Source organism: Crocodylus siamensis, chromosome 3 (genome assembly GCF_052110815.1).
Source record: "Crocodylus siamensis isolate JL-2025a chromosome 3, ASM5211081v1, whole genome shotgun sequence".
In the NCBI taxonomy this organism is placed as follows: domain Eukaryota; kingdom Metazoa; phylum Chordata; order Crocodylia; family Crocodylidae; genus Crocodylus; species Crocodylus siamensis.
In genome coordinates this window covers 208,373,030-208,385,353 of record NC_143397.1, presented here as the reverse complement: position 1 = coordinate 208,385,353, position 12,324 = coordinate 208,373,030, and the positions used below count along the sequence as shown (strand labels likewise).

General features: G+C 39.7%; 1 protein-coding gene across 1 annotated transcript; it reads left to right on the top strand.

Annotated features, from left to right (window-relative positions):
• The first annotated feature begins 4,791 nt into the window (after positions 1–4,791).
• Positions 4,792–10,294, top strand: LOC149869387 (myelin P2 protein-like). The gene is made up of 4 exons (XM_090037345.1): positions 4,792–4,954; positions 6,600–6,772; positions 7,043–7,144; positions 10,044–10,294. The coding sequence occupies exons 1-4, from the start codon at positions 4,882–4,884 to the stop codon at positions 10,092–10,094; spliced, it is 399 nt and encodes a 132-aa protein (XP_089893471.1). The 5' UTR covers positions 4,792–4,881; the 3' UTR covers positions 10,095–10,294.
• Positions 10,295–12,324: the final 2,030 nt, after the last annotated feature.

Below are 12,324 nucleotides of genomic sequence, written 5' to 3'. Positions count from 1 at the left end.
AATTTTGAACAGAAGCAACATGGTGGCTAGTGTTGTCATTTTATTAAGGCTCCTCCATTTTTTTTTACCCTCACCGTCTATTTCTTCCTTCCTTTTCAGAGTGTTTTCCTTTGTCTGAGTGCTAAGCTTCAGTTGTAAGCTTAACTACACAAAATTTAAATTCACATTAAAAAGCTCAGCAATGTTTAAGTATCTCTGAAGCACACAGAGTGGTTACTGAAAAATGAAATTGCTGGTATAAATTGTCCCTACCTGCCAATTTCCTGTTTATAGTCATCTCTACCTCATTTCAGTCCAGTTCCATTTCATTTCCATTTCAGTTCAGTCCTTGAACTAATGAACTACTTTCTAAGGTTGCAACTATCTGAAATATGCAGAGCTGGAAACAGTGGCTATCAAATTCTATTTTTAAAATGAGCCTGGTCACACAGTTTCCAGCAAATCCCTTGATCTGTAGACTATGGGTCCTTTGAGTTCGAGTATATTTTGGACCTTTGAGTTCCAGTAAGAAGTTATTTTTCTGTTATACTCACTTACTATTTGCAGATTTCTTAGTGAGTGATACTGAGAAAAAACCTTCTATCTTCCCATATTTCCAGTAGTTTAAGAGAATGCTAAAACAATTTTATTCTTTCCCTTGCTTTTTTTGTCATGTGATATTTTTTACATGCTTTGCTCAGTTCAAAGGAAATTCAATATTTTTAAATGTGTTCTTGGTTTAGATTGTCATTACAACTTCACTGTTGCTCTTTGACTCACACTAGATGTTTTGACTTTTCTAGTTCTTTTGTGGCTTTGTATACTGGCTTGGTAAACAAGATATTAGCTCAGATTTTAATTACATAAAAGTCAACAAAGGGTAAACAGAAAGAATAGGGCTAATTTTCTCCTGAAATTCCCTTCTTCATCCCTTCCCCCCTACAAAATGTTGGCAAACATTTAGTTTTATTAGAATAAGCATCCAAAAGCAGCAAGTAATTTTGGATGTCCAACTTAAGAAACTTTATATGGGCCTGATTTTCTCATCCAAATGCTCAGTATTCTCTGAAAAAAGCCACATAAAGGCTCAACACTAAATGGAGACCTTCAAAATTGCTAGATGCTTTAAAATATTGGACCTTTGCTTAAACAGTGATTCTGATGTCAGTTAAAGCAGAAGTAATTCCACTGATGTCACTAGAATTTACACCCATCAAAAAGATTGGGAAACCAGTTGCAAGAGTAGCAAATATTTGACCAAAATATCACATAAACTGCATTGCTTTCATTCATTTTGTTATTCTATATAACAAAAATCTACACTGGGAAGAAGTGTTTTGAAATATGTGAATGCTCTTTATTGCTTATGATGCTTTAATTTCCAGAGTCATGTCCAGATGTGCAGAGGCATGCACTTGCACTGGAAAAAATAGTAGCAGTGCAAATTTGTGCTGCTACTTTTTGGTGTAATGCACTCCCCAGTACACACACTTTGGTGAGGGACAAATTATCTTGCTTCAGGCAAACTGGTCTTACCCATCTCCACCTGGCTCCTGGCATGCTGGAGGAGCCCAGGCACAACTGGAGGAGTGGAAATCCTCTGGCTGGCTGTCAAAGTGTCTCCCTGGAGGACCAAGCCTCCATGTCTTCTGGTGCACACTCCCGTTGCATGTGCCACACTTCTTTTTCCCCTGGTACTTTTTTTGCTACTGGGATTTCCCAGTAGCAAATTTTGGCCCCACGCTGCACATTTGCATTGCAGAGCATGTTTCAAAGTTCTCCACCTGCAATTTGTGGCACCCCAAAGAAGTTGCACAACCCTGTTCATCTGGACACAGCCAGACAGCATGTCCTGCAAGCCCGCCTCTAAGCAGTTTGAGGTGCCACAAACCACATGTGGCATATGTGCACCCATTTGCCATGCAGCTAGTTAGCACTGCAGTGGGTTTTTTGACACTGTGAGATTCTGGTGTCAAAAAAATACTTCCACTAAAAAAGTAGCATCATGAACATGACAGCCAGAAAGGGAGCCTGGCCAGTCAGAGCCATACTTTGGCTTCTGGCCAGGCTGTGAGTGGTTGGCTTGGTGCCGCTGCTGACCTGGGAGCCCCCCAAGTAAAACTGCTGGAGCCAGCACAGATACTTGTCCCAGCCTCTCTTACTCCATCCAGGTCACTTTTCCACATGCCGAAGTGTGCACGCAGGGATGTTCCTGGGGTCAAATAGTAGTGGCACAAATATGTGCCACTGCTATTTGTCCTGTGGGAAATACATGCCCCTGCATGCATGCTCTCATTGGGATGTGCCCAGAGAGCTCAAATAAGAGTCCATTGGGTACATCCAGATGTTCAGGGGCATGTGCTTGATGCAGCACAAATAGTTGCACAAACGTGTGCCACTACTTTGTGCTGCAGTGCACGGTCCTGCATCTGCACTTCGCTGATGGACAAACTGCCCTGCTTCAGGCACACTGCCCTTTCCCAGCTCCTCCCAGCTCCTTCCAGCTCCCAGCATATTGGAGCAGCTGGGGTACAAGTGAAATAGCAGCGACACTCTGGTTGGCAGCCAGAGAATCTCCCTGGAGGTCCAAGCCTCCATTTCTTCTAGTGCATGCTATTGTAGTGTGCGCCGCGTTGCTTTTTTCTGTGAGGTTTTTTTTATATCAGGATTTCCTGGTAGCAAATTTTGGGCACATTTTAATATGTACCATGTGCAGTTCATGATGTTGCAAAGAAGTTTGCAGAGCTACAAATTACATGTGCCTGCATGTCTAGATGTGGCTTACGGGTACAATCCTACATCTGTTAGAGTCAATGGTTAAACTCCACTTTTATTTCTATTTTCTGTTTTTAGTATTTTATATTTTTAATAAATGTTTGTTATTCCATGAGAAAATGACATTAGAGTTACTGGATTATATGTGCCTAGATCACTCTTCTATTTTTAAATTTGTCACATTTGCTTTCTTTCCTGCTTATAGGATGTCCCATTTGGAGAAAAGATGTCCTATGTGGACTTCCCAGATACTTCACTCCTGGATCGTATGCTATCTCATTCAATAATATTAGAACTGGTCCCACTCTATAATTAAGCCAGTGAGGCAAATGAATTTTTACTCTGTTCTTAAACAGGGTTTAAAATAAAGCTCCTTTTCCCTACCACTCATCTGAGCTCAGAATCACCCTCTCTTTCTTTATCTATGCATAGGGCGATGAGACTGGGCTTCCAGATACTCTGGTATTATGTTCACTGGTGCATGCTATTCTTCTATCTGGATTTTAAACCTTAGGAATGAAACTGCTGCTTCTTCTTGGGGCACAATGATTGATGGTAGTAACGTTCATGTTGCTTGAGCAGTTTAAGACTGGCTTTTTGTCTGTATAATTAAAGTACTGTCACTATTGTTCTTAAGGGTACTGGTACTGCAGTGTAAACTGATCTATTCTGACAATTTTTCTCTCCTTCAGTTTCTTAGGGACTAATTCTGCACTGTGCCAAGCACCTACAAGTCTAAGGACATCAATCCTACTTGTCTTGTAAAAGTGCATGACTAGGGAGTTAAACAGAGGTGTGAATACCCATTGAGTAAATGTAGTAGTATTCTTATATTATGCATATTGGGAAGTTGCATAATGCAACTAGTGGGGTTCTTCCACTTGTAAGGATCATTTAGGAAAGAGAAAACAGAATACCTGTTGGCACTGATTCTTAGCTCTAAACTATTTGTAGTTTTTGAAACTTCAATTTTCTGAATTCCTGAATTTCAAATATAGGTGGACTTGATTTTTATTTACTGAAACACTGGAGTTGTAAATGAAGTTGCTTTTTATGAGTTGTAGGAGTAATTTATTTATTTATTTCTAGAAAAAAATATATTGAGGAATTCTGTGTCACGTGACTAACGACTCTTTCACTGCCAAGGCAAGGAAAGGTATTCTATGACATCTTCTCAAACCACTACTTCCTGTTTCAGAACGCCTTACCTCCCGTTCATGTTTGTCTTCCAACAGATCAGAAATATTCTGAAAGCAATCATTAACACTCACCTTGACTTTCCTATCATCTGCTATGGTTTCTTCAAACTCCTGCCCCAGTTTGAAAGAAATCTCTGTATTTTTGAAGATGCTTTCAGTCCTGATGGTAACTATATCACAGACCACCTCACTTCTTGGTCTGTTTTCTTGTTAGGAAGAAAGGAGAGAGAGCAGTTGCAGGTTAGCGGGGAAGCAAGGTGGCACGGACTCTTTTCTTTATGATGTAATGTGGACTACATGAAAAGGGCATTCCACTGTTTGTGACAACAGCTCCTGGCAGAAAGGTGGAAGTCAACACAGAATAAAGAAATTACATTGTCAAATGATCAAATACTTAGGAAAGCAGGAACATGGAACTGGAAGGGGCATCCCAGGCCATCAGATCCAATCCCTAAGTTTACAGGCAATAATTTGTCTAAAAGTATCCACAAAAATATTCACTCTAGCCCTTCATGACAGCAGTGAAGATGGTGACAGTGGAAGGTGTGGTATTGGGAGGAATGAGAGCATTGATGTTCATCATACTGCTGTGCTTGGCATCATTATTTGGCTCAGACATTGGATCAGTAACCTCACATCCTGGTCCCTATGTGTTCTGCTTTATTCAGTGGAGGAAGCAACAGCAGGCACAACACTGAGTCTTGGTACTAGCACAAGTGGCTTTGGACAAGGTACACATTGTCTTGCCCTGACATTACCCTTTCTGATTGGTCTGCTCTGAGAATTACAAGTTCAGGCCATCTTTAAAAAGAAGCTATTCAGACTTGTGTAGCTCATACAATCTTTCTGCCTCCCACTGAGAGCTGCTGCTGTTGCTTGTTGCTGTCTTTCTCTTGAGGGATACTGCCTCACAAAGCCAATAATTACAATGTGTAACCGATTTGTGGGAACCTGGAAACTTGTCTCCAGTGAAAACTTTGATGATTATATGAAAGAATTGGGTGAGAATTGCTATTTTTTGTCATTTTTATTTTAAAATGTTTCTTCTTGTGCTTTGCTCCTGGATAATGTCCTCTTTGTGGCATTGGGTGCTCTTCATTCCAGTTAGTTGTACAGCATAATTTATGTATAGTTTAGTTTCTGCATCTTAGCTTGAAAAAGAAAAACGTCAGTCCCAATTTCTTGTAATATCTCAGCAAGGACACTTCTGTGTGTCTTGAGTGCCCAACTAAACTTATGACTTGCAATAATTTACAATATTCAGTCAGCTTGTGATGGTGCCATTCTATCCACACGCTTGGCTTTCTAAAGCCGAAATCCTGGGAATTAATCTATTACTGAAAAATTCAGGAATGTAACAAACTAGGCATTGTTTTAGTCTCATATTTGTCCCATTACTTTATAATAACTATACAGTCAGTCTCAATGTTACTGTTGCTATATATATGATTCACCAAGGCTTTAATCTTTCTTCGAAGAATTAAACTGGGTAATAGATAAATTCTAGTTAGTTAGAGCACATATGATGTATAAATTCATCTAATGAGGTTTGTCTGAAGGTCTTAAGAATTTTTTTTCAGTAGTGAATATTTACAACAAACATTACACTTTAGAAATACTTTATTGTCATTGCACATGCCACCTTTCATTTGACCATATTATAGAATTTACAAAGGTGGTGACTATTATTAACACTATTTTTCATTGAAGAAGTTAAGACACTGTAAACCAAGGGTCTTTGCTCTAACTAGTCACTGATATCTCCTCAAACTAGCTGACCATGATGTGGCCCTATGTATTAACCAGGCCATGTAAATAGATCCTTGGAGAATACTTATGAGTTTGAGACTTTCTGCTTCCTTTTATTCTTCTATCTGAATTTTCTCTATGTGGTCCTTCTATTTTTCACTTGCATTTAGATACTCCAGAAACATTCAGTGTCATTTGCCTTCTGCAGTAGAATACACTGCCTAGGAGCATTTCATTTAGTCTTCATATGCGATGTTGTAAAGAATAGGCAGCAATGCATGAATGTCTTGATCCTTAAATTCTCCACTATGGCTTACTGACAATTTTCAAGTTTCAGAGCATAGCAGGACAGGTCTGTGCCCAGGGCAGCTATTGATGCATGGGGCAGCACCAGCTCCCGCCTTGCCAATTACGGTGACATGGTCAGCTGCCACTGTGGCAGTATCTGCTTTTATGTCCCCCCACAGCAGTGCTGGGGACTGCTGCCCTGTTCATAACCCCACTCCCTCCAGTTAAACTGCTGTCAAATTCTGACAACATTTGAAGGGAAGAAAAATAAGGAACAATTCTTCACAGCTTTTTTGAGAAAGGAGTCCCTTTTTTTTGATCCACACTATTCTCTGGTGCAGTGCAGAGTTACATCTCCCTGTGTTTCTTGCTAACTAAAACTACACTAGAACTGCATCATCAAATATGGCCTAGTTTGCAAAAGGAAAGATGCACTTATTTGGAAAAGCAATATTATGTGTAGCTTCTGCATCTGAAGAATCAGAGTCACATTTGAAACAAATTTTATAGTATTCATGAAGAAATTGCTCCTTACTTTGCACTGAAGTTCTGTAAGGTGAGGATGTCCTGCTCTCTAGAATGTAATGGATTTTTATCTCTGGCCTATAGGTGTGGGATTAGCCACAAGGAAAATAGGTGGCCTGGCCAAACCCAAGGTGATCATCAGCATGAAAGGTGATGTGGTTACTATTAGGACTGAAAGCACCTTCAAAAATACACAGTTTTCCTTCAAACTGGGCCAGGAGTTTGAAGAAACCACAGCAGATGATAGGAAAGTCAAGGTGAGTGTTAACGATTGCTTTCAGAATATTTCTTATGTGCTGGAAAACAAACAGTAGTATTTTTTGTCTTATATAAAGCTCTAAGAAAACTGCAATCATTATTGTAAAGCATCCCAATAACAAAAAAAAGGTTGGACTGAAACTCACTGATGCTGAATGTGTAACATACAGAAAACATGGAACTTGATGAATGTAGTATACATTTTCACTGTTATTTAAAAACACCTAGTTAAAATAGTCACATTTTGAATTACGTCTGGTTCCTTGCAGAGTGTCATAACCTTAGAGAAAGGATCATTGGTTCACGTGCAGAAGTGGAATGGTAAAGAGACTACAATAAGGAGAAAGCTGGTGGATGGAAAAATGGTTGTGGTAAGTGATTAGCAGGTGCCTGATTGTTAATCACTGAATGATGTAATGGCTACAGATTAATTTTAATTATATTGTCATTTTTTTTCTTCTCTTTGGTTTCAGAAATTTTCAGAAATAGAGGGGGAGAGAATGGGAAATAACCTTAGGGAGCAAGGGAGAGAAAAAGTAAATATTATTTTCCAAACAAAAAATAATTAAGGTGACAATATTGGTAGACTTGCAATTAACTGAAAAAATATTACCTTTCAAAAACATTATAATTAAAAAAACCAAAACTCTTAAATGTTGGAAACCTAGGGGATACAGGGATAAGGTTGCATTTCTCAAATAATTCACTTAAACTCTCTTAATTCTGTTACTCTATTGATCCGAGCCTGATATCTTCCTTTTTGTCCATGTAAAAATAGTGCACCTCAGAATATTGGTTACATATATTTTTCATAAATATATCTACATTTCCAATTAATTAACATACCTACTCTGTCTTTTTTAATATAAGTATTCCAATAGCATGAATGAGGTGTTTGAGGTTTATATATGAAAACACTTTAGCTCTGTATCTAATTACATTTGGATGATAGATTGACATGTGGAATCACAGAACCAGGTTTTGGGACTGAACAGCCCTACATGTGTGCCCACCATATCCACAGAATTAGGTCTTTAATGAATGTTGTGGAATGATTTCTCTCAATCAGTCTGATCAAGATTTTGCAAAATTCTTCTTGCAAGAACCATGCAGGATCATAACACAAGCCAGAGGACAGCTAGACCCACAAGCTTATAATCTTAAGGCATTTTAGTTTTGTCGTCACCGGAAAGGTGCTTTGGGTAAATAAAGCGTTATATTCCTCAGATGTTTAAGGGCCAGAGCTAAAGTAATTTGCATAACTTGTTGGAAAAGAGTACTATTGATTCTGTATGACCCAAGTTTGTAATGAAGGAATATTTTTGTTTTCCAACTCCATTGTTCATAACAGATACAAACGACTAACATGTGCTTATGACCTTAAATTGAATTATTTCCTGTCAGAGTTATCTTTCATGCAATAAGGATGCATGAGAGTGCTTTTATTGTACTGGGAAATTAAGGACGTTTTGTGGAGAGGATGGTTTTCTCTTCCTTCTGGCTTCCTGAGGTCTACAGGAAAGGATCCTCAATTAAGCCCACCTCCTAAGGTCTTTTGGGGCGGAGCCTTACCTATTGTACACCCTTTGAGGCAAAAGGTGTTGATGTTTGTCATTCTCTATCCTCCCAGTCCCCTAGGCCTTTTGCTAGTGAGCCTCATTGATCCTGAAGATAGGAGGAAGTGGTCTATGGACTTTTCATTAATAGTGTTTAGATTATTTAGGACAAAATGGACCATTGTGATTATTTAGACTGACCTCTTGCATAACGTAGGCAATACGATTTCCCTGAATAAATTCCTGCCATGAATCTAATAGCTGTAGTTGGACTGTATGTATTTTTTACAAACATCCCATCTTTTTTTAAATCCTCCAAGGGCTTGGCAAGCCATTCTAATAGTGAAACACCCACACCATATTTCTAACTTGAATTTGTCTAGCTTCAGTTTCCAGCCATTGGATCTTGTTATACTGTCACTTGGTAGAATAAAGAGTCCTCTATTATCAATTGTTATAGACTGCAATCAAGCCAAACCTCAACCTTTTTTAAAAAAAAACAACCAGGTAGAATACGTTGATTCTCAATTCTTTAATAAAAGGGACATGAGGGAGCTGTAAGGAGCAGGAAGGATTGTTTCTATAATAGCTTTAAGAAGCTCTTTGGTTTGCCCCAGAACCCCATCTAGCTAAGTAGCCTTCTTCATCCCCTTGCAAGGACAGTTCCCGTTTGACCCTGGATTGGCCACTAGGAATCAGGTCGTCCTTTGAACTTTACCAAAGCTTGCCTTAGCTGATGTTTCTGTCATTGCATCAATACCCATGTAGGCAAAGATGCTCTTGGAAGTTGGGAAGAAATTTAAATAGGTAAATACCTTCTACTTTGTGCCTAATTTTATAAAGTGCTCTTTTTCACTTAGTATTCCTAAAAGGTTCATGGTACTGAAAATAAATCCTTATACGCACCTTGTATTTGAAAGGCAGAATGAAAAAAAAAAAGATCTTTCTGGGCATGTCTACATATGAGCTTTACTGCATATTAGACTAATCTAATATATAGTAAAGCATCACTGTCTACATGTACACAGGAATTTCTGTGTAGATTAATTTAAAGTGCCGTTTGATAGTACCAACAGATACAGGTACTAAAAAATGGCACTTTAAACTAATGCACCTAAGCGCACATGTAGATGCTGACCCAGGAGCAAATTGCTACTGGTTCAGCCCAGTTAGCAGGGGCCACAGCTGCTGCTTGGCTTAGCCCTGACCTCCAGGGGTTGGGGGAGGAGCTGTCCCTGGCTCCAGGGGCAGTTCTGAGCTGTGCAAAACTGGGGACAGCTCCTCCTCGCCCCCTGGAGCTTGGGGCTAATCCTCCATGCATCCTACCAGCCTGGGGCCTGACCCCATAGCTCTTTGCCAGCCCAGGATTTCCCCCAGTGCCCCCTGCCAGCCTAGGGCTGGCACCTGGGGGAGCCTGGAGCTCTCCCTGGCTGCTGCAAGGGGGCAGAGCAAGGCAGGAGTAGCCCTGGACTAGGCTGCTCCTGTTTGGCTCAGTTTGCTCCTGACCCAGGCACACATGTAGGCTTTTGATCTTGGTCAGTAAGTAGCAGAAACTGCTCTTAATGTATTTCTTACATACAATACAAACTCCAATTTCCAACTACTGAGTGTTTTTTTGGGGGTGTGGGGGGAACATATATGTTCTATGCAAGAAAATATGATATATAATGCATCTTTTCCCCTTCATTCAATTAACCTTCATTTTATGTCTTAGGAATGTGTTATGAAAGGTGTCATCTGCACTAGAGTCTATGAGAAGGCGTGAGGAAATTCCATCTCTACATCAGACCAAAACTGGCCCTAGAAACCCAGCTTAATTCAATGAGCAAAGCTCTACCCATTATGCTCCTTTAATGTTAAATTTTCTTTTATGAGGAAAACAACTAATTTATATAGTGATATTTCAAAGCCATAGTGTAACTAATTCAAAGTATTGTGATATTTAAATAAAAGCTTCTCAACATGTGTGTCATAGTTTTCTTGCCTACATATAGGATATTTTGGGTTTCCTATAATGGAAACTGCCCACCTGTTCTTTGGGCTAATGTAGTGCATAGCCAAAATGAGGCTATTGTCCCTTATGTACAAAACAACATAATTATAGCTACATAAAAATGGTACAATACAAACTCCAAGGATGTAGTATGGATCAAGAGGTTAATGTTGTTTCACTGGTGGCATCCTTCCTGGTCAGAATTATTCAGATGGCTTTTCTGTTAAATAATACATAAACATAGAAATCTTTCCACTGCAACACTCATAAGTTCCAAGGCACAGGTCTCCTGAACCACACAAGGTTGATGTAATGTGAAATGAAACCCAAGAGCTCAATCAAATGTTGAACAATCTAGACAAGAACCATCTAAACATGTAAGCATGTGCTTACCATTAAGCACATTAGAGTGATTCCAATAACATGTAGGAGATTTCTCACATGCCTAAAGGTAAATTCACAGTCTATCCATGCTCAGAATCCTATCAGGCTAATGTGGTTAAGGCGCACCAATTTCTAGTATCATATCCGCATCCTTCCCCAATCCAAATGATCAAGAAGCTATTTATGGTGAGTGGGGACAGCCGTTGCCATGAGCCTGGAGTAAGGCTTGAATTCATATTGATGGTGCTTCAGTGAGATGTCTTTTAGCCATTTTGTCCCTCAGCACAAACGTATCTCTTTTATAATGAGAGAAACACCACCTCATTGTTCCCCTGCCTGCTCTTCCTGAATAAGTTCTACCCTCCCATGACAGTACTCCAGTTGTGCAATCTGTCCCACAAAGCCTCTGGTATCCCGGTTGCATCAGAATTCCATGACTGTACTAGGACTGTGGAAATCACTGATTAAAGTGGGTGGGAAAAGACTGAATTGTAAATGAGTACAGCTGACTAAGTCCATTGTTTCTGGTATTGGACCCATGAGATCTGACTTGAAGCTCCTACGTGACTTTGATCCAGATTCAAACAGGCATGTGATGCTGAGCTTTGAAGCGCTAGGCACAAACGCCACAAACCTATGCTAAACATTTAGGTTTCTTAGGCTATAACAAGGAGAGCTAGGTGTTGAAGACTGAGTTTCACAACACCTAGAGCATCTAGGGAGGAGAATGCTAACAGGAATGGTAAAGAGAGGGAGGGTATCCAAACCCTGTGTCTTCAGCTTTCTGAATAAGTTCTGTAATTATGAGGCCATTAAGCAAGAGATCACTTTCACAACTACCAGATCTATGGTGATTTTAATGTGGGGATGCCTAGTAGGTGACTTCTAAATGGACTTTGGTAAAATGTAGGTGCCCAAACTTCTGGCCCAGGCTAGATAAGAACATAAGAACTGCCATACTTGGTCAGACCAATGGTCCATCTAGTTCAGTATCCTGTCTCCAGCAGTGGCAGGGGTGGATGCTTTAGAAGGACAGCATTGAACTGGGTATATCTAGAGTGACCTATCCCCTGTTCATTACTTTGCATCCAGTATCATTGGTTTAGAGAGGCTAGATACAACTCTGACTGGTGGCAGTTCTGAGCATGGGCCGTACCAATATTTTAGGAATCTAAGATCATGTCTAGACTTCCAACACTGTGTCCAAGAGTGGCATCATCAAACTCACTTTGCTCCTCTACATAATATAATTTTGCAACCAAAACCAGTGTAGTCAAGTAATGGATTTCTCGCATTTTTGTCTGTGAATGCTACTACAGGTATTGAGGCAGCACATAAGGAGGGCTCTCTAGCTTGGTTGCTAGGATACCTACATTAATTATTTCTACAAAGTGCAGTAATCGCAAAAAGAGGGAATTGAATGCACATTCACTACCAAGTAGCTTATAACGCATCACTTAGCCTACTCTTCTTAGAAATGGGACATATGGGTTCAAATCTCAAGTCAAGGAAGACATTACACATCACTAGGAATCTGGGTTTTCTCTGTTTCAAAATCTTAAATTCTCTGAAAAAATCCCAAATTCTCTGATGCATGAGGAAGGGAGTGGGTGTGTGG